The sequence below is a fragment of the Nipponia nippon genome, unplaced genomic scaffold (assembly GCF_047370975.1).
Source record: "Nipponia nippon isolate SJK-2023a ecotype South Korea unplaced genomic scaffold, ASM4737097v1 scaffold_6, whole genome shotgun sequence".
NCBI classification, from domain to species: Eukaryota; Metazoa; Chordata; class Aves; order Pelecaniformes; family Threskiornithidae; genus Nipponia; species Nipponia nippon.
The window spans coordinates 81,435,172-81,457,483 of NW_028262380.1; the positions used below are offsets into that span (position 1 = coordinate 81,435,172).

The following is a 22,312-nucleotide window of genomic DNA, read 5'->3' on the forward strand; positions in this document are numbered from 1 at the left end:
GCGGGAGTTATTCAGTGCCAGGCTCCCCAGGCTGAAACGCTCCACTCCTTCTGTTTCAAAAAAAGGCACACGATTTATTGCAATTTCCCCGCCTTTTGTCTTCTAAGGTGCCACATGTAGGGAAAGGTAAATGTATCCCTTTGCGCACCCCCAGCCATCCTCTCTCAGCCAGGCACAGCTGAGAAAGTTGGAGGATCCCTCACAACAGCCCTGCACACCACGTTTCTGGTGCGGACCGCGGGCCAGCAGAGCGCCAGCCGCTGCACAGCGATACGGCACGCGAGGCAGCCCGTGACACCAGGCCGCTTTACACCGGCAAGCGCTGGAAAAGGTCGAGTTTTTGTTAGACTTGAGAACGCGTAATCTTCAGAGTTAAAAAACAACTCTTACCAGTAGGGCAGAAGCTAACTGGGAGATGGCAGAAAGGCATGTCGCTCTACGGACATTAGAAATACTTTTTTTCCGCCCCCTCCCGTTCTTTCGCAGCCCTTCTGGCTACACAGTCCCACTCCACCACAGATACAGATGTAGTCCAGCAAGACAGCAGAGAGGAAAAAAACCAACAACAGTCATTTCCTTCTGTATTCCACTGTCAAGCACTTAAAATAGCCCTGAAACAGCTGCATCACAGGCCGTTAAAAACATGGACTTGTACGTTGCTAAAAGCCTTTAGCTGGAGGCACAGCGCTATGTGGGACTCGACACAGAGCGAAGTGTGATATACAAACCCGGCGAGACTCCCAGCTACGCTAACAGAGAGGCCGTTCGCAGGGAGAACGTCCTCTGGGACGCAGATCCAGGGCACAAGAAGGCAGAATTAACACAAACCCAGGAACAGAGCATCTGATCCCACTGCCAAGTTTTCCTCAACCCTTCCCCAGGCTTCCACCAGCTCCAGTCCAGTTAAGAGTGTGAACACAACCAGAGCGAAATACAGAGATTTTTAGAAAGGAAAGCAGCCCATAGGGCTTGCTTATAAAACTGTAACAAGGCGGCACTGTTCCAATACCTGAATCAAGTTAAGGGCCACTCCAAACACAAAAGGCAGCAGCTTTCCTTGCGAGGTGGTGCAGGCAGAGCCGAGCAGGGCTGCCTGGCAGTTCCTTAACCCCGTGTTTTCTTTCCTGAAAAACCGTAGCCGCACATCAAGGGCGCATTTTGTCAGCTCCTATTCAGCAAGCTCCAGGACTGAAAGGTGCCCCATATCGTGCTCTGGATAATTAATTAGCCCTGGGATCTACTACCAGGATCTGCATTAATAGTGTGCCCTGTTGGCTTGCTCAAAGGCAGGTGGGGGACACCATGGCACGGTCCTGCCCTGCACACAGACGTGCTACAGTTGTCTGCACAGACCCAGTTTCCAAGTAGGGCATGCATTGCTGTGCATGTAAAGACACAGAACTTCAGATCATTTATTTACTAGTTCTCTTGAGTCTGAAATAAAGAGTTCAGATTTATCACAGTAATTGTTTTCACATCAAAATCCTAAGACAAAGCTGGATTACATACGTGGTTTCTGCAATGCCCAGCTACCACAGCAGTGCGTATGAACAGGTCTCAACTTAAAAAAAAAAAAGAACCATCATTCAGCTATGTGATTTCACACGGTCAGCGCACTGGCAACTTGTTTTGGGCTTGGAGTTACTGGAGGACTTCAATGAAGCAGGTAAATGTACTCCTTGGGAAATCCCTCCCAGGACTTTTAGGGTCCCAACAAGTGCTAGATACAGACTGGAATTCCTCAGGGATACCCGACTGGTCCAGCACCACCAAGGAACTGTTGATCCAGTATCAACTGGATTCAAAGAGCTGGGTCAGACCAGCTCTTCTTAAATTCCTAAGCGACGTGCACATGCATATATGACACTAAGGATATTAAACAAAAGGCCAGAGAAAACATTTTCGATTTTGACAAGTCCGGCATTTTTACTCTCACTAGCAACGCGCACACTTGAGCACGGTTCTGACAAAGTAATGCAGATAACAACAACAAAGCAGGAAAACCAGATTTTAATGCGTTCATGCTATGGTCTAATTTTCCGAGTGTTAAGTCATAGCCCTTGCATCTGCTTAGAAAAGGGAAGGGGACCGTGCATAGCCCCTTCTGGTATGTGAAGCCCTTCTGGGGCACCACAGAAGTCATTCATCATTAATAAGAAAAGGTCAGCAATCCAAGAATATAGAGGATTACAAATAACGTCGTTTGCCTTAGCATGCAGTTTTCTGTCTTCAGCAGGAGCGAAAGTGGAATTAAGTTGAACTGAATCTACGTGCAGAGGAAAAGGTCAAGGTTTATTGAATTATTTAGCTGACAGTTTTGAAACATTAGTCCGGAGACTTCAAGCTCTCAGCTGACTCAACAGCAGCAACGTTCCCCACTTGCCTTCAGCAAGTCTTCGTTTTCCTGCCTTTAACAGGGAAAGCCTATACAAAAATTTTCATCAATAGGACACAGCTTCAAGGAGCAATTCCCCATTTTAGCTGAACCATTTCCTTCCCTCCACCTCATTAATTGCACATTTTTGTAGCTGCCTTGACAGATTGGGTTTTGTCTTTCCAAAAAGATTAGTTGGCCAGAGTTCTTCCAGAGGAAAGCACATCTGATCTAGGTCCGCGGCACAGTCATAACACTGCTATCGTTAGGAGGAGATGGAACTAGAAGGCCACCCTACACCAGGCTTTTTACCCGCCCCATGTTTTGCCGCACTGATAAACCGCTAGAGAGACTTCACATTGCTGGACTCCATAGGCAGCGCAAGACAAAAGGTTTCTCTCGCATGGAGCCCGCAGACGGGAATGTTCCCACAGCCCTCTCCACATCCATCACTTGCAAAGGGGCAGGATCACAAAGGCATTTTATGACCACTACAGTCCCCTGGTGATGCTCCAAGTCATAAAGAATCCCTGGACAGGACACCGGCAATTGCCCAATATACACTCAAAAGTGCTTGAATTCCATAAATGCGTAAGAGAGAGCTAAATAAACATTTACAGCACCAGAAGAAAGGATTAACTCTCTAGTCACAAGGAATCCAAGGATGGGCTTTGCAACTCCAGTTTTTGGTGTGTGGCAGAGATGAGCCTTTTATTCCAGAGATCTAAACGAACTCCCATAACCATGAAGAGTCCCACTCTGCCCCATACCTATTTTCTGCACTGGAGTTGATGTTGAGCTATTCCTCCACACACACGGCATAGGGAAAAGGCTTTCCCTGCGCTCTAGCTGCTCGTGACTAACTACAAGCGACATAACGTGAAAGATGCTACAGAACGGCCAGTCCCCACCACAGCACAGGCCACCAAGGCCTCTTACGCAGCACAGCCAAACTCCCTTCTGCAGCTGAAGGTTTCCGCCCTCTCCAAAACACATCCTCAGTCTCCACTGCAAACAGACCAGCAAGGAAATCCAACTCGCACAACTATTTTTTTGCCTGAGCCAGAGGAGCTAGCTACAAAATCACAGAGATGTTCCACCGAGCAGATGTCTCCAAGAAGTAAAGGAGAGACTTGAAATCACATCTCCCGCTGGAGTCAGCCTGGGCAGCCCCAGCTAGCACCGCAGTAGAGAAAACGTCACTTCTTCTCTCTGCCCCCCCCAACCCCTATACATCAAGCCTCCACAACTGTAGCCAGCAAAACACAGGTACCATCAACTTCATCTGCTAATTAACCCAGGAGGAGCCCATGTCAGCAAGCAAGTGAAGACAACCCAAATTAATCTGGAACAAGTCAGCCAGAATGAGGCTTTGCAGACACTACAGCCAAGGCACAGAAACCTCGTGCTGCCTCCCTGCCCTGGGCCGTGCTGCAGCACAAGAATTCAAGGGGACCTCCATGGTGTTGCCAACCAGCATCAGCAAGAGACTCCTGCAGCCCCGACTGCTCTCACCTCATGCTTTGCCGGCTGCAGGTCAGCCACAGACAGGGATAAAAAGGAGCGGGTTGAAGGGATTCAAGGCTGAATCCCTCTGAAGGCACCAGAGAAGCGGAGGCTTTTTCAGGGAAATATTTTGACGCCATTGACAAAGCAGACAGACAGCAGTACTGTTTCCTCCCTCCTCTGGGCTCTCCGAGTGCTCTCACCTCCAAAGGTGGCTCAGGCAGACACCATCACCGTAAAACAAGAGTGCGGTTTTCCCGCAGGAGACGAGCCTGGGAACCTGGCACAGCAGGAAGGGATCTTCCCCCAATTACAGGCAATGACAGCAAACATTAGGCTTGTCCGACAAGTTTCTTTTGCAGGGACCTATTTTCCAAACACCTCTATTACCAAGGCATGAATTCCTGGGGAATAAAATAAATAGTTTCATTGGTGCAACTGGGAATACATTATAAAGGCAATGAGGCCACACCACAGCTCATTGGATGCACCAGGCTCCCAAGCTGTTGGAGCACAGCTCCCACCCCAGGGCTGGATTCCAGCAAGAGGCAGTGGATCTGCGCCGGCACAGAGGGTGGGGGGTTCACGTGCAACCCCCGGCTTGCTAAGACACACACCAGGAAGGGAGGCTCAGCACCAGACCCCCAGTTCCAGCTGCGCGCCCAGCCCTGGCACACGCCACTTTCCCGGCAGAGCCTCCGAGCCCCCCCGGGTGCCCCCTTCACAAGCACGCACAGCAATTGCATGGCTCCTAGCTGTTTTTTAGCTCGCAGCTCTCAGCCTCGGAAAGGCTGGGCAAGCCTTCCCACCAGACCAAGCTCAGATCGCAGCAGGAGCTTCCATTCCTGTAGTCACCTCAGCTTTCCTTGCTCTTTTTATACAAGCTGTGATGATTTCCTTACTGCAGCTTACTTCACAGCGAGGAGCTCCTTAGCAGGAAAAGGCATGTTCTAGGCCGGCCACAGAACTTAATTTCTGAAGCCTACAACTTCATCACCTTGAGTAAAAGCAGCAACTTTGTCTGTGTGAGAGACATCTAGGAGGGAAGAGCTGCAAAGGAGAAATGACCAGGAAAAGCAAATAACTCCACGGCATTCAGGATAAGGAACAGCCACACAATTTGCCTTTATTTTCTTGCACCTTTACCTGTAGTCAAGGCAGGAACAGCTACCGAGGCAACTGAAATAACAAAGCCTACCTGAGCCGGGGGAAAATCCAGGCCTTAACTTCTAAGCAAGCACATGTGCGCAGACAAACCTGACATTTTGAAGCTGCTGTGGCTACGCACCCACCTGACATGAGTGCTATAAGCAGGCCTGGCAGTGACCGAGAGGTTTGGTATCATGAACTACTACTAGTTGTGGCCTCAGCTAAGGCTCGGAGATGACTTTTACCCTTCTGCCTGCCTCTCTCCTCTTCTCCTTTGCCAGGGCTCATACTCACTACCAAGCTTTCCACCAAGATGCTAACAATTTCTAAGCAGCCAGGCTCAAAACAGAGCCCACTGCGTGTCTTCCTCTTCAGTCTCCAGTATATTTCTGTGGTCTCCAAGCAAACACATGCACAGTTTGGGACATGTGAAAACTGCCTGCCAGCTGCCACTTAAAAAAAAAAAAAAAAGCCATGTAACAGCACATCTCAAAGATGGACAGATGAGTGGTGTTCTTCAGCGGTGGTACTTAACTAGGAAACCACTGCTCTCTTCTGCAACAGCACTCGGTCCCTTGCCCACGGAGCGTGTGATGTATGGAGAGAAGACAGTAAAGCACCCTTCCTCCGTCTCCGCGGGAAAGAGACAACTCTGAGCGTGTGCGTGGAGAGGTGTTCACCCAGCCAGGCTCCCGAGCACTGCCAAGAGCCAAGCGATCGTGTAGTCACGCATAGTTCAAGGGCAGCTTCGAGACTAGCACGGTCCCCCCAGAAATCCAGAGAACAGGACGCTGCCTTTGCTGTGAGGTTAAGCTCAACACCATAAAGAACATGGTCTGTACACAAACGCAAGCCAACAGAACAACTTCTTACTGAAACCTATGCAAAGTCCCCAACAACTACCCATTTTATAGCGGGCACCGCACTACAGAAATCTCTAAAGCCTGTAATAAAAGCAAATGTCATGCTTAATATAAAAAGCTAAGTCATGGGTGATAACCCACTAGGAAAAGAACAACAGAGCACGAGGGTGCAGTACAGCTTTATAATCTGTCATGTGGAGCAGACACCCAGCCTTTCCTCCACAACACAGCACTGGCAAACGGCAATTTCCCGTCATCAAGGATTTCAAGCAGATTTATTAGTTTAATCCTAATAACGCTAACAAAGCCAGATGCAGAACCGGCATAAGTCGCTACATGTGGAAAAACCTGCCCGTGCCCCCCCTTGGTGAATCTCTCGTACTAAAGCACAAGCCTGCACAGTTACCCTTTCTCTCCTTCCCCATCGTCTGGAAACTGAGCCAGCTCGCTGCTACCGGGCTGGGTGTGCGAGGGGGACACGGCTGGCACGGCTGCCACTTAACCGGTTGCTCTCCCAATAAAGGTGCTTCTGCACTTGTGTCTAGCTGGACGTCCTAGCCCTTGGGACCAAGCTCAAAGTTTGCATGCAGTAACACACCTTCAGGGGGTGCAGTTTCTTCTCTCTTTAAATTCAGTCCCTAGCAGAGAGACCGCAAATCCCCCGGTTCACAGCAAGCACTTTGGAGGCTCAGGCGACACCCCCAAGTCACACTCCTCTTCTCCTCATCCTGCTCTCTGGGCGCAGACTACCATCCGTTAGGATCCTGCTCACAAAGTCAAATGCAAGGACACCGATTGCTGTCAGCTAAAGGATTCAGAGGGGGGCTGGCATAAGCAAGGCCCAAGCAGCTGCTTGCTCAAGGCCAAACGTAACGCGGTGCTCCGAGCGTGAAGCGCAGCACCGTGGCGGTGCTATGCCAGACCTGGTAGACACCAACCATCATTACAGCTTGCGCTTGCTCCAGGCAGTTTCATATTTTACAGCCTGCAATCTGCTTGCACGTATCTCGAGCTCAGCCCTGTTAGCGAATACCCCCAGCCAATTTCTAAGCAGCGTATCTAGATTTTGGGGGAGGAAGCTCATTCTTTAAGAGATGAGGCTAATCCCACGTCCAACTTCCCACAAACACCAGTTATGCACGAGCAGTCATGAAAAGACAAAGCACCACATTAAACTCCTGGGGCTGGGAAGGGGGAAATCTCTTCAAGACTGTCCAACGTGAAAAATAAGGCAATAAAACATCAAGGTCCCACACGTCCCCTTCATGTAAGTAGGTTCAGATGCTACCAGCCCCTGAACCTTCAGCCAACTGGTATGTTTTCATAACCTTAGTTTTTCTTGGCCAACAATTTTAATGTTTGCTCTAGAAAAAGCAACATACATACCCCAAAACAACAGCGCTCAACGGCAACATTGTATATAAATGCACAGCATAAGGAAATAAGCAGAGAAAAATATTTTTCTTTTTACTGTTACTAAGTTTCATTAACACTAGGTGTTATTTTGAACAGCTACATGTAGAAAACAACAACTCCTCAAGGAAAATACTAACAGTATTTCTATAAACAAACTCACGTTGGTGGCTAAACTCCAGACACTAATTAAATGCATCCTGTAAGCATAAAAATCCTTTTCTTATTTATAAGTAATTCCGAGACCTCGATCCAAAACCTACTGTCAACTTTAGAGGGCCCAATGCTCCAGCCGTACAAAGTTTATTCCATCAGGAAAATTTAAAAAAAAACAACAAAAACAAACCCAAAAGGCAAAAAACCCCTATAACCTCCAGAAGCATACTGCACACTAACCTGACAAAGGTTTTCCAGCACTAAGAGTCCCACGGTCAGCAAGTCCGTTCTCAGAAGACAGCGGGCTCGCTCTTGAATTCCCCCTCCTGTCAGCACGGGGAAGCAGCCCCTGCGGCGCGCTCCAGGGACGCGTCCGGCGTCACCCGGGCAGCGGGCCGATCGCAGGCGCCGCAGTCACGCACTTCACAGCAGAGAAGAGCAAAAGGATTTAGAAACTATTCTAAGACCCCTCTGACGAAACAAGGTGCATCCGTAATTTGGCAGCAGGTTCATTACCAAGGCTGTAATCCTATGGGCTGTATCAGGGATTCGCCATTTTCCAGGTGCTTAAGGGAAAGGGGGTCTGATGGCCTTTGGCCAGCACTCGGGAGCAACAGAAATTGGAGGCACAGCTCTCATCTAGTAACTCTCTGAGCTTGGGACATCAGATCGAAGCCCCCCCGGAACCTATTACAAAATATAACATACAGCTTTATACCTTTTGACCTGATCAAAGCACGGAGGCTTGCAGCTCTAAAAAGAAGGAAAGCTACTTTCTAGTCATTGAAGTTTTTCTCCACACCTATTACCACCAGTAAAGGGGTTTTGTGCTTGGTTCCCGCCCTCCCTCTAGAGGGAGGGAATTCCAGAAACAGCCTTCCTATAGCTATTTTTTCAAAAGCTCTCCGTCCCAACGCAGTCCCTGGCAGAGCTGCGTGTTCAGTGATCTCACGGTATACATCAAAGCTCCAGAACATTTGAGGATTACGTTGCATTTCAACCCGTCCGCTAGGAAGGCCACCGTTGGTAACAAGGGAGGCAACGGCATAGTAGGAGCAACACTTGGACTGGAAACGACAGAAGAGATGCTTTCGTGGCAGGCAAAGGGGTAAGCTCCACGAGGACAGCGAATGAGTTACCCGAGGCTTCCGAAGGAGCAGCTGCCAGCGCGGCCAGGTCCCCGCAGCCCGGACATCCTGCAGCTGGGAGGAGCGGGGCTCCTCACTGAGCACGGCCAACTGTCGACCCAGCTCATTTTGCTTAGACTATGGGGGTAGCTGCAAACATTGTTTTTCTTCCTATGAAACAAGACATTCACTGGCAATGCTCCGCTGGCCATAAACGCTTCATCGTGCTTCCCAGCACCGTGGCTCTGCCAGGAAAAGGCCTGCTGCAAAAACGTGGTTTGGTTATCACTCTCTTTCAAAAGAAAGCGAGGAGCCTGTGCGTTACAGCCAACACTTGAAAGATTACATGCCTTATGGGAACACAGGGTCTTCAACCAGCGAACACTGAACTTGCAGTTGAGCTGGTCACTGACCCCCCAAACGGGCAAGGCAGAGGTTCCCACTGCTTCAGCAGTGAGCTCGCACCACCGGCACGGCCTCCGCAGGGCGAGATGTGCAGCACTCCGCGCTGGCTGTTTCCCTACGGGTGACAACTACAGGCTGAGCTACAAAATTCAGAGTGCCCCCTCTCCGGGAATAACACCGTGCCAGCCCCATGGGTCTTGGAGGAGTTTCTGCTTGGCAGGTTTCCATATCTGATTCAACAACCCAACCTCCACGAACAAACCCGACACAGGAGTTACACCCTCCTACGTGCCTCCGCCATCCAGTAGCTCAGACGACGAACCACAAAATGTTCCTGGGCTCTAACACTACCAAAACACCCCTGCGGAAGGCAACCGCTCCGGCTGCTCAGATGCAAGCACTGCTCTATCGTGTGACCACATCTGGAGGCATAAGGTGCAAGGACACACCAGGTAACACAGATGAACTGCAGCAAGTCTCCTTGTAGCCTTCTGTAATTATTCTCAAAGCAACAAAGATTCTCACAGCTACATGGTGCACATGAACTTCTGCAAATAGAAAGAGTGAGACACGCTGAGGGCTTGCAAAGAGGTACCTATCGTCTAAGGTGCTCCTCAGGTGAGACGATACACTTGGTTATTAAAACCAACATGAGGAGAAAATGCCAGACTGCAACGGTGTTCTCAGCCCTGCCAGAGAGCGGCGGGACGAGCAGAGAGCACACAAGCCACAATTAGCGGGAGGCAGGCACCGACCCTGCCCTACGCGCTGTCAAAAGCTTCCCATCCGCATACCAAGGCTTGCAAATACCTTTGTGAGCTGGACCTTTGGCTTCTGGTATCTTGGTCCTGCTCCGCCTGCAGTGTTGGGACAGTTTAATTAAAAGCAGGAGGCCGAAAAGCTGGAAACAGGCAGGGGAGTGCTGCTGGGTTCACACCTGGCTCTCGAGTTTGGTGCTGAGGCAAGGCTGCCATTTCTTCAGCTGCAGAAAAGGCACCCAACACCAAGCTCCCGAGCCAGATAACGTGGTACTGAGCTGCCTTGGAGCTGTGAGATCGAGTACTTGAAACAAGGGAATTGTCTTTCCACATGACAGACATATTGCAAAGGCTGCTTGGGAAAAGCTGGTAGCTAAAGATGTCTCCTGTGTCGCTTCTGACTTCGTTTGATTCATGAATAACACTCATATTTAATATATCTCTGCCCAGCGCTGCTCTGCAGAAGGGCCAGTCTTTAGGAAGTAAGTGTGACGCTTCCAAACATTATCCTGAGCTAATCCAATGTTATTTTTCCTGCAGCAGGCCACTGCTCACGAGACCGTTGGCAGAGATTCGCAAACCACTGGCATTCACCCACATGCTCGCTGGAATCGTGTTCTTCCAAATTCATAAATTATTCCATACATCGGCTGCTGCAACTTTCACTAGCTGTCGATGGAGCCCTGCTAAAAGGTTAAGCTGCAGCCAGTATCCACCCCCACAGATGAATTAATGTCGGCCACCGCATTCTGCTTTGACCGTCCACCCATCATGTTTGTGCTTTAAAGGAAAGCAAAAGCAGTCCGACCCAGACTTACTTTTAATTTCTGCCCTCCTGTCAAGACTTGTGCTGTAGCGATCCATGCCACTGCTTGTAACAGACTAGTGTTAAATTAAATCCCCGGTACCAACGTTATTCCTTGATACACCCCAAAAGCTAACAGAACAAATTATTCTCTAGCGTACTACCCATCCGAACGGTCCGGCTGCTCAGGCTTCTCCCAGACAGTCAAGCTAAACACATACATGGTAGAATTCAAAGTCTTGCAACCTCATGAGTACAGACAATACATATTGCACTCCACTTTGTTGAATAATATAGCTCAAGGACAACTTTTGGAAGGGAAGAATGGAACATTTTGCAAGGCCGTTTCTCCGAATAACAATAATAAGCAAGAGGATTTGCCGTTCGCCTGCATCTCCTGCAGTTACTTTAGGCTGCAGCTTTGTATACGCGCACGACTCAGATTTCTCATCCCCTTTTCCCCCTAAGAGGTGCCACTCCAAAGAAGCGCGATCTAGCGCCCAGGTGCACCAGCCGCCTCTCATCCCGCCGCCTTGGCAGCGGAGCACAGAGGCAGCTCACGACCGGCTGCTCTCCTGCAGTGAGATTTGCAAGGGCAGAGCACCGGGCCAGCGCACAACCCCGTTAGCTGGGATCCCGTGCAGGTCACACGCTGCCCATGCTAGATCCCTTTTTCTAGACTCGATCTCAATTCCTTTTTTTTCCTGGAAGCACCAGGATAGACAGCAGGGCATGCCAGGTATCCCTCTGTAAGCAAAGCACCGAACCGTTTAGCTTGGCCAACTAACTACGGCAGCACGTACCAGCTGAGCACGAGTCGACCGCGGAGCAAGAGCGACTGTGACAGATGAGCAGAGGTGCTGCCGAGCGAGCAGGCCCCACTGCACTGCGCTTCATCTCTCTGCAGCAGCAAGGCTTTAAAGGCCTGACCGAGCAGGTAAATCCTGTCACAACTTCATGGAGCCAACCCTAAGGATTCGGGGAGACAAGCATACCCAAAGGCAAATTCAGCCTGCTCCGAGCAAGCGTTTCCTGCAGAGGACTAGGGAAGATTAGTCCACATAAAGGAGCTTCCTGCTCCGACACGCTCTATGGCTCCAAGTGCTGCAGACCTGCCTATCCCAAAACTGGGGCACAATTCCCATGTGCGGTGCATGTTTTTGCCCTTGGCTCAAGTTATTTAATGAGAAATACCAAAGGAAGCGATTTGCTGCTGCACATTCCTTATTAATGCTGCAAAGGAGATGCAGCAGTCTCCAGCTCTGCATCGCTAAAAGCCGTAGGTAACGCACGAAGCCACAAGCAGCACTGCAAGGGTTGCTCGTACCCCAGAGCAGCTGGAGTCTGACAGGTAAATAACTGCTCCGGGAACTTGGTAAGCCTTCAAAGAGGAAGGCTAACGCCCAGCTCTTCCTCCCTTCCTCTCACGACCGTCCAGGAGAAAGAGCTGCGTTTGTACGCACAGCATTGAGGCTCCCGCTCCGTGCGCGCCACAGTACCAACGCAGCACGAGAGCCTGGTCCTGCGGCAGGCCAGCGCACGCTGACCCCAGGAGAGTCAGTGCAGGCAGGCGAGCAGCCCTTCCTCGGGTGCACGATGCTTTTACTCCCATCTCCTTGGGCCACTCGGCAGCCCCCAAGGGTGCAAACTGGAGCATAAACCTCAAAAGCTGACTTGCAATCTTCCTACTTGTAGAGGAGCCAGGAGGACGGCACCCATCCAGCCATCTCCATCCTCCCTCCCACCATTCAGCGCCACTGAACCCGAGACGCTGGGCCATGACCCTCCTCTGCAAGGCACTGCATCGAACCTGAAATACCAGGTCCCCTGCCCTGAACAGCTTTCAATTGCCAGGGTATTTCAGCACACAGAGTCCAGCAAAAGACCCATTTACCACAATTAGTGTGGTTGGGGACAGCATCTGCATGCTCTTCTCTTGGGACTTCTTACTGTGTATTTTCACACAGGGACCAACCACCTATTTCACGCCAGAAACATCGACCATTTTTTTAGCCTGTGTGAATTTTATACTTCCCCTCATTGCATGTAAGCCGTATCACAGCTAGCCTGCCTGGATTTATACTTCTAGCTTTCTGGCTCATCCCACGGGAAGAAATCATCAGGTTGCTTGGTTAGGCTAAAAAAAAAAAAAAAATACTGCTTTCCTTAGGCTATATCAAAACCAAGTAATGCACATCCCATGGAAAAACTGCTTTTCTGAGCTTCGTTCCTGGAGAGGCCAAACCCGGGGGAAACGTGGCTGCATTCAGGAACGGACAGTAGTCGCACGTCAGACTACAATTTCAAATAGTATTTTTGTTTAAACACCACCACCAAAACACCTCTGGCTTTTATGCTCAAGTGGTTCCGGCCTACAACAGAGAAACTCGCCATGTCTTAGGAATGCTCTACGTGAAAATTGCCCTCAATTGCATTTACGTAAACCCAGAGAAACGAGGTCAGTGGAGTTATTCACACCGCTCACTTTTAAACCCTTCTTCCTTATTGAAATTACTTGTTAAATCCCCTTGAAAAAAATAACTTGCATATTACCCTATTTAAATAGTTATTTATTTTCTTGAAAGTGTTTTTAACTAAAAGCATTAGTCTGGTAATACATAGGGCTAGGTTTGTAAGGTGACTATGGCCATGCTATTAATTGATTGACCACAGCTTTGCACCTTACAAATTATGGTCTGCTTCACAGACGGAGAAGACAAAGGCATGCCAAAATGAAGGTATTTGCCAAAGACCACCCAGCAAATCAGAAGCTGAAACACTTGCAGCATGCCAACCGTGCAAGCCCTCATCCCACGTGGCTCTTGTAATTAATGATCCAATAATGAATAATTGCATAACTCCAAATGCTGAATAGCAGAAGAGCTTTTCAGCAGGATGAATATTCAACAATCTTGAAACACAAAACCCAAGGACCCCTGACACTACTACTTTTTGATAATTATCTACCAGAAACCAAACTAAATCGTTCAGTGACCATCCACTGTGCGTCCCAGAGGGTACGGCACTTGGAGAAGTTCTTTACTTTCAACTTTCAGCCCAGCTTCTTCGTAATTCAGAGCATCAGAAAGGGTTTGCCGCTGCTTCGCCGAAGAGCTGGCCCAGGGCCAAAGCAGAGACTTTACAGGCAAGTTTTTGCCCGTGTGAAGCAGCTCCTGGATCCGGCGACACTTTCTACCCCCACTGGACACCAGGAACTTGGGCTGCAGTCACCAAAACCCCCCACTCCCTGCAAGACCTGAGCATTTATTGAGCCTACGAGAAAGACAGGCACGCTCTGCCAGAGCTCGCTCAGAGCCGGGAAGGAGGGCTTGCCTCCGGACTCTGGCCAGGGCCTCATTTCATGACTCCCGAAATGGGTCCGGCACAGTGGAACAGCACCTTCCAGGCGCAGGGGCTGGTGCAGAGACAGCACTCTCTGACCTTTCGCGTGCCCAGCCCCTACAGGAACCCCTCGCACATCAGCCTTGACACCGACCAGGGGAGCGCCCTCAGGCCCCCAACAACCTGCTCCCCAGAGATGCTTAGCACCTGGCACCCCCACGGGTGCTCAGAGGACTGGCTGGCACCAAGCACCTTCTCAAAAGCAGGCTGAAGGCTCAGAAATCCTGATGACTAACCAACCTCTGAAGATAGATTTGAGGGGGCAGAGGGAGAAAAAAAACCCATAAATTAGGTCAAACGCTCCTGGAAAATGCCAATTACTTTGTATACAGCAGATTGCATTTGGATGTCATTTAATCTCAGCTTGCCGTTGTCAGATATTAGCTGAAATTCCCTGCTTTCCTTTAGCTGCCACATTAAAGCGCCACGTATTCAATATTAATGAGACAGATGAAACAGAATGAGACTAGGTTGGTATTTTCTGTGATAAAATACACTTTGTGGCACAAAAGCATTCACTTAAAAGCATTAAGGATTTTTCTTGGCTTGGAAATAACATACAGGAAACAAAGAAAACCATTTTCAAATATAATTGAAAATCTTAATCTTCTGGTTCTATAAGCTAACAAAGGCATAATTGTTGATTCGTTGTTTCTTCTGTTAAAAACAACAGCAGCAGCAAGGTGAGCTACCTGGCCACAGCTAGGGAAACCCGTACGGGTAAAATCGCTGGCATGGATTTGAGAAATGAGGTTTTCCCCCCCAGTGTCTACACCCTTGCGCTGACACGCAGGCAAAAATTTCAGAGCGCCGAACTCGGCGACCGACCGAGAAACGGCACAGTGAGACCTGCCACAGCTCAACCGGGACACGAAACACATTCGGGGGAGGAAAAAGAAGCAGCCGCCGGAGGTGGTGCTGCTGCGATTTACCACTCGAGCAAGTCAGCAGACGATCTAGCAAATGTCTCTGCTCCTCTTGGGGTCTTGACATGAAGATTTGAGGACCGTGCATATGTTCAGCCCCAGACGGCTGCGTTAAGCCTTATAATCACTGCTAGACTTTACAGCTAGCAACATACCTGCTCACAGTACGACAGCCTAATCTTTTAGCCGTAAAAGCTGAGAACAAATGAGAACTGTTTCCAGTTATTTAATTCAGCAATTTCTGAAAATAAGTCTTCACATCTCAAACTAGAAACAAAACAAAAACAAAGACTATGAAAATATCATTAGCCATGCTGTTTCTAAGTTCATTCTGCAGATATCCAAGAAATTTAATTCTACCGATTAAAACAAAAGGAGACAACAGAGAAAAGAAAAATCTTTAATCATAGGAAGAAGCAAGAAAAGGAAACTTCAGCTACGTTTATACACAACCTCTTGACTGGCAACCCTGTACATTTCCTACACACATCTGGAGGATGTGGGGTAATCCGCGGCATTGCACAGAGATGCCAAGAACGAGCTTCCATGATAACCAGATACCTTCACCTTTCCAGGTTGCAAATTTCTTATTTCCAAGCTAGGCTGTTGCCTGCCAAATTCTATCCTAGAAAAATAAAGCCGGAACCATCACCCTGCTATTCTTCATTCATCTGAAAGCTGCCAAAAGCTCCCAGGCTGACTCGGATTGGAGGAGATGGTTTTTCACAGGGCCTGAAAGGAGATGATTTGTGTGCTTTGAAACGCAAAGATTTGGCTGCGGCTACAAGTGGGAACCTCCATCCGAAAGAATAAAAGCAGACTTGCAATTCGATCTCTACTGCAGTTTGTGCTCGTCTTCACTGCCGTGCTGCCCTGCAGAAGAGGGAAACACAAGCTCATGCAGTCAGCGAGCAAGCCGAACACAAGCTCACGCAGTCAGCGAGCAAGCCGAGCGAGCCGTCTACCGAACTCGCTCCTCTCCCACCTTAATTTTGTTTACAGGCAAAAACAGAGGCTGCCACCACCAGACTGTCAGAAACTTAATTCAAGCCACAGTAATGTGCTTAAATAAAGCATTTAGCACACTTGGTGCACTGAACACATCTGGCAAATAGATTCTGTCACGTCTCTCGCTTACACGGGACATGGTCCTTCACATTGCACGCAGCTAACCTCCGGCAAAACACCCGCAGACTTTGCAGCACACCTTCAGATCCACAGACAGCCCCAAACAGCCTTGCAAATCACTTACAAAGATGCCCCTCTGGATTCAAAACACTATTTCTCCCCTTCCGCTCCCATCATGCGAGAGAGATTAATATAATTTCTTAATGAAATACATGAGATGCATGCAGATTTCCAGAAACAATTCCTATTGGAACTACTGCTGTGCATAGGAATCAGTTCTGAGGAGCCGCTGGCAAAGCGGGCAACATCTGTGGCAAAACCAAAGTGTTTCTAAAACAAGCCTTTTCCTATTAGCTTGTGCCAAGCATTCGTGACCAGATCTGGTAAAGAAATAACCCGCAATTACAGTACTTCAATACCATATTTCCAGCAGCTAAATCCCATCTGAAAATAAGTCTGGGATGCAGAAATGGTAACAGAAAATCCAATTAGATAATATAAAGATCTGAAGAAGCTGTAAGCCGAGATGAAAAAAAAAAAAAACAACGAAGACAAAACCCCCACAAAACCAGTAGTAGTCTGCTCTTTGCCATTGCTGTATGTGGGATGCTACTAAAGAAAAACAAAAAGCCTAAGCCTGCGAGAAAAAGATTCAGCTCCTCCATACTTGCAGCAACTTCAAAAGCTCTAATTGCCAATTCAGATCCTAAGGCTACTTCGCCACTTCTCTAAACACAGGCACAGTCTGGATTTTTAAATACGGAGTCCCAAAGATAGCTCAAGACTTATCAAGTGCAGAGCTCAGCAAAATAACCGTACTACTAGTGAAATGGCCATAACAGCCGCTGGACTACACGCTTCATGCCAGCAGTGGGGATCGCTGATGTTGGACGAGCAGAGAGCGCAGCCACAGGAGGAAAGCTTGCAGAAGGGCTGGGTGTTGCTAATGGGAAACCACAGGGAGCTTTTCCTCCTTCTCAGGGCTCTTTCTCCACCGCCTCATCCCATGCTTACACCCGCATTAATCACACCTGCCCGAGCTGTGGATGAAAACAGCTCTGGCAGCTCCTGCATCACATCGCAGCGTGCAAACTAGCACTTTGGGTGGGAGAGAAGATGATTTGGGCTGATTTTTTTGTTACCACCGCTCTTAGCTAAGACAGCAAGACCCTGAACTTGGTTTTCTGCCTCTGAACTGGAGCATTCTCCAGCAGCGTTAGTGCTGAATGCTAACGGCACCGCGGTGTTTGTCTGAACCATTATTACGCATCACTTATTACAGTAGGCTGGAGAGCTGTTCACAGAGCTGGAAGTGAGGGCAGCTAGACAGCGTACCTAAAAAAAGCTTGAAGTACTATTGTGGGCCTCAGTTTGTTTCTTTTTACATCACCTGGTTGCACCCAACTGTTCTGAGCTGAAACTGCTTCAGTATCTTTCCCTGCAAGAGCCACTGCAGCTTATAGGACTCAAGCCTAGAGCCAAACCAAGCCAACAAAGAGGCTGGACAAGGCAGACGCATTTGCCAAGCCTACAGACGACCCTGTCCCCTCGGCATCTCTCCTGCCAAGCAAGCCACAAGCTACTGAGCAGCCTCGCGCCCCTGCTCTCGGCATCGCCTCGAGAGGAAGAGGCGTACCAAGGGCACAACAGGAGCGGCAACCCTCAAATCTCTCTAGAGCGGGCAGCCAGCCAGTCAAGCCATCTCTCTCGGGGGCTGCAGGGGTGGGAAGGGGACATAAAAAACATGCATGAGCTCTGAGTAAATATTTTACTTCTCAGATTCATGCTGCTTACTTAATCAATCCCCATCGTTATTTCGGAGGCCCTACTCAGACGCTAAAATTGATTCCCCATGACCTCACCTAGACAATACAAGGATTTTCCAAGTGTCCCCATCAGATCCTGACTCCAGGTCACCTCACTTCACGCTGGAAAAGCTAGAGGCCCTGAGCTTGCGGTGGGCTGGACGCAACCTGCTCCACGACCGAGGCTGTGCTGAAAACAAGGCAAGGAGGGGACAGGTTCCCACCATTGTTAACATCAACGGGAGCAACAAGAATTGTCTGAAAGAATTTCCTACTGCAGACAAGGCACTGAAGTGAATAAAGGAAACAAAGAGTTCACAAACTAAAATACAGCCCTGCGTGCACCGCCCAGGTCTGCTTCCCTGGTGCAGGCGGCTGAGCCAGGCCAGGCCCAAAAAGCCACTCTTTGCAGCTGAAAGCAGGCAAGGAAGCCAAAACCCACGCCCCTGGCCATCTCAGGAGCCCCAGCAGTGCCACCCAAGCCCACATCATCACCACGTTCACTGGGAGGAGAGCCCGCAGCCCCATGATGCTCCCTGGAGGACACCGGACAGCAGGGACAGCTCAGCCTCGCCGATAACTTGGAAAGCCACAAGCTGCAAAGTAGCCAGGGCACTGCTGACCTGTGCCTGGAGCTTGACAACCCACTCCTGGCCCTAGGGTCCATCCCCAACCCACCTCCTCCCTCAATCTCTCTTGGTCTCAGCTCTCCACCTGCTATAGCTCTTCTCCCACCCAGTCGCACCTTCGTCAGTGAGGATGACCAGACACTCAGCTAGCAAAAGCACAGAAACACTCACAAAGGTGTACCCCCTTTCTTAGCGCTCAACCCGTTGTCTAGAACCAGTGGTCATGGTGGCCCTGCTCCAGCCACCAACACACATGGATGTGGCTTTCCAAAGGCGCCACCCCACAGCTCGTGCTGACCCCAGCGGGTGCTGGCAGAGCTGCTGCTCGGAGGAAGACAAAGCATGTAGATTCTTCAGCTCCATTAGTCCCGCTCTACCTTCTTGTCTCGTTCCCTCCCCTCCATGGAAACTGGCAGTCTCTCATTATCAAGCATTTTTAAAACAGATGAAGGAATACACTGTGCTTTTTAATCCCTCGGATACCGTTTTCCATGGCCCCCACGTAAAATTTGTATTCCAGCTTCATTTTCCATCAATTTCTGTTTGACTTGGAGGGGAGTATACGTTAGTGTATACATATGAGTAAACCTTGTTTTGCTCCTTTAACTAGACCAAGCTATGATTCTCTAAACATTTAGGATAAACAAATAAAGAGAAGGGTAGGGAGGCCAGAGCCCTCTTTCATGCGCTGAACTGCTAAGAAACCATCCAGCACTGGTCGAGATGCTGGGAATTAACCCAGGAGGAGGAAGGGGGTCCCCTACCTAGCACATCTCATCAGCTTCCAGGCTGCAAATGGCTTCTCTCGCACTGAGCCCGGATGGAGCCAGCACAGACGACCATATGCATCCTTCCACCCCGAGGTACGTTTGAGCATATGCATGGCTTTCATCAGCCGAGAGGTCCCATGGCAGCTCCCGGCACCAATCCTGCCAAAGCTTTGCTTATGCATGCCTTTACATTTGCGTACCGAGATCAGTCTCTGTGCAGTCAAAGGAAATTACAGGCGGTGCGTTACGCATGTGCCTCCACATCTGTGGGATCAGGGCCTTCCACCGAAAGCCACGCCCTGCTCGGCTACAATTAAAGACAGACACTTCAGAGCAGTTCGCTCAAGTTATTTTTTATGCATGCTTTTACAATTAACATAATGTCATACCCTGCCAGGACGTAAAAGGTTGTGACTCAGGAATGTTATCTTAGTTTTAAGTCAACCTGACTGGCTTTTTGTTTCAATCCTTTTCTTTCCCACTTCCTTTAATTCTACCCCCGTGCTCCCTCCAACAAGACACGTACCACTCAGGGCCCTTATAAAATAAGATTATTATGTTGAAAGCTTGATAGGCAAACGCTCATCAGCCTTGCCTTGCTCTACCATATAATTAACTATTTCTTCCAACTCCCTACCACCCCCCAGCAGCACAACAGCAGCATGCAAAGCGGTCGCAGAGAGGACGAGATAAGAAGGTCTACCAGACAAAATGCCCCCGACACCTCCCTAGTACCAGCCCACTGTCCTTTCTTCTCTTATCACCCCGAGATAAAACAACTCTCCTCTCCAAAAAGCACCGCTTCTGGAGGATGAGTGCTCTGCCCACCAGCTGCTTACGAGGAAGCCGAGTGCCCTCATCCTTCCCTCTCCCACACGCACATGCTTCTCACGCTGAAGGATGCTATATTCCGCAGTCAGTCCCACTGGGCTGGACTCAGTGGCACACAGATATCAATTCAGTTTAACCGGTGCGAAACCCTCTGTGGGTGCTGTTCTGGGATTGCTCATGGACTTCGATGAAGCAAAAGCGTGAGAAGCTGAGTAGTGGCATCAGTTCAATGACAGAAAAATAAAGCAAACCACGTACACAAGAACAAATGGCAATCCCGTCTCGCAATAAGCCACGTTCCTGAGCCTATTCATGGCGTGAGGTTGCTACTCTACACAAAGCAAAGCGGCTCTGCTTGGCAATACCCTTCAGCCTGCCCTAAAAACCAGCAGAAGTAGCGATTTCAATGCATCTTCTTACACCGGAAGACAAACTTCAATTTCCAAGCACGCTTTAGACCTTAAGATCAAGGAATCATTTCAGAAGCAGCTTTACAAACAGCTGGTATAATTTACAGGTATTCTGTTAACAAACATCAGCTCTTATTTTGCTTAATAGCATAACTTCCCCACCTCCAGTAACACCATTAACCCCATCTTCATGCATTTTCTTCGCCACATCAGAGGAACCATGTAGCCCCGCAGATCCATAAGTGCATAATAAATGCTAAAAGAAACTGCCTCATCCCGGTCACATCTTGAACACAGACCATTTTCTTGTTATGAGAAGGAGCCACGCTCAAGCCCTCCGCTCATGGGCAACATCTGTTTTACTCGCAAGCACTGAAAAAGTTACGGCGAGTCGGGCAAGCCTCCCTCCCTCCCTCCCTCCCCCGGCCGATGCACAAAAGTGCATTCAGTCTGGTCACGGTGGAGTTTCATTCACGTTTCTGCAAGCTGGATGCAAGAGAGACTTTTTTTTATTTCGGGAACAGCATCTGCTAGTTTTTGTGGGTTTAGGGTTTTTTTTCTTTTCCCTCTGTAAAGGGGAAATCCTTTGTCTGTCTCGACATGGATGTAAAAAAAAAAAAAAAAAAATACTCCCGGCCACCACATCCCCAGAAAAACGGTCACGCTGGAAGACGCAAAACACGCGTGCCCCTCGGAAGACTTCCACGCCGGGATTTCCACGTCTGCCGCCCGCCGCAGCCGAGCGCCCCGAGCCTCTCCCCGGGGGCGGCGGGCCCTTCCCCGGCCGCGGCGCAGCCCGCCCCGCTCCCAGCTCTTCCCAGCCGTGGGAATCCCCGGGGCAGAAACGCCCGCGGCAAGGCACCACCCGCGGCCGCGGCGGCGGCGGGAGCAGCCCGGGGACCACCCCCGCTGTCTCCCCGCTGCTCAAGGCGAAGGGCTCCGGGAGGAGCTGCCCGCCGCCGGGCCCGGCCCCGCTGCAACAAAGAGCCGCGGCCCCAAACCGGGGCGAAAAAGTTTTGCGCGGCCCCCTCCGGCCGCGGGAACGGGCACAGGCGGCGGCGGCCCCCCGGCGAGCCCGCCGTGCCCCCGGCACCGCACCCCCGCACCCCTCCGCATTGCACGGCGGGCACTGCACCCCTCCATTCCCCGGCACGGCATCCCCGGCACTGCACCCCTCCAACCCCCGGCACCGCACGCCGCCGTCCTCGGGCAATTCACCCCCGGCGCTGCATTGCATTGCATTGCATTGCATCGCATCGCATCACACCGCCCCGCACCCCCCCGTCCTCCGGCCCCGCGGTCCCCGCACCCACCGCCGGTCTCCCCACGGCCACGGCCATCGCGGTGCGGTGCGGTGCAGCGCGCTGCGCTTCCCCGGCCCGCCGCCGCCGCCTCTGCGCTGCCTGCTAGGGCTGCAACATGGCCACCCGGCGGGGAGGGCCCATGCGCAATGCAAAGGGGCCGGGCGGCGAGGCGGGACCCCCCCGGCCCTCCCCCGGGGCCGCCGGGCAGCGCGGCGGGCGGCACCGCCCCGGCCCCGGCCCCGCCACCGCCCCGGCCCCGGCCCCGCCACCGCCCCGGCCCCGCCACCGCCCCGGCCCCGGCCCCGCCACCGCGGGGTACCCCGAGAGCGGGCGGGAGGCCGGCGCTAATTGCAATTAATCCCTCTCCCCGGCAGCCCTGCGGGGAGGGCGCGGCTGGCCCGGGCAGGGGGAGCCCGGCCCGCTCCCCCCGGCGGCGCCCATCCCCTGCCCCTCAGGGCGCCGCTCCCTCCGGCTCGGGCAGCCCCGCAGCCACGGGGGCACGGCTGAAAGCAGAGACCCCTCCGCTCCAGGGGCCCTCGCAAAGAGGCGGC

General features: G+C 50.7%; 1 protein-coding gene across 11 annotated transcripts in view; it reads right to left on the minus strand.

The window, feature by feature from the left end:
• Positions 1-21,909, minus strand: part of SEPTIN11 (septin 11) — a 79,593-nt gene extending 57,684 nt beyond the window's left edge. For all 11 annotated transcript variants that reach the window (XM_087737908.1, XM_087737907.1, XM_087737915.1 and 8 more), the window contains exon 1: positions 21,771-21,909. In XM_087737908.1, the coding sequence (XP_087594034.1) occupies positions 21,771-21,797 (27 nt within the window). In that variant the 5' untranslated portion in view covers positions 21,798-21,909. The remainder of the gene's footprint in view (positions 1-21,770) is intronic.
• Positions 21,910-22,312: the final 403 nt, after the last annotated feature.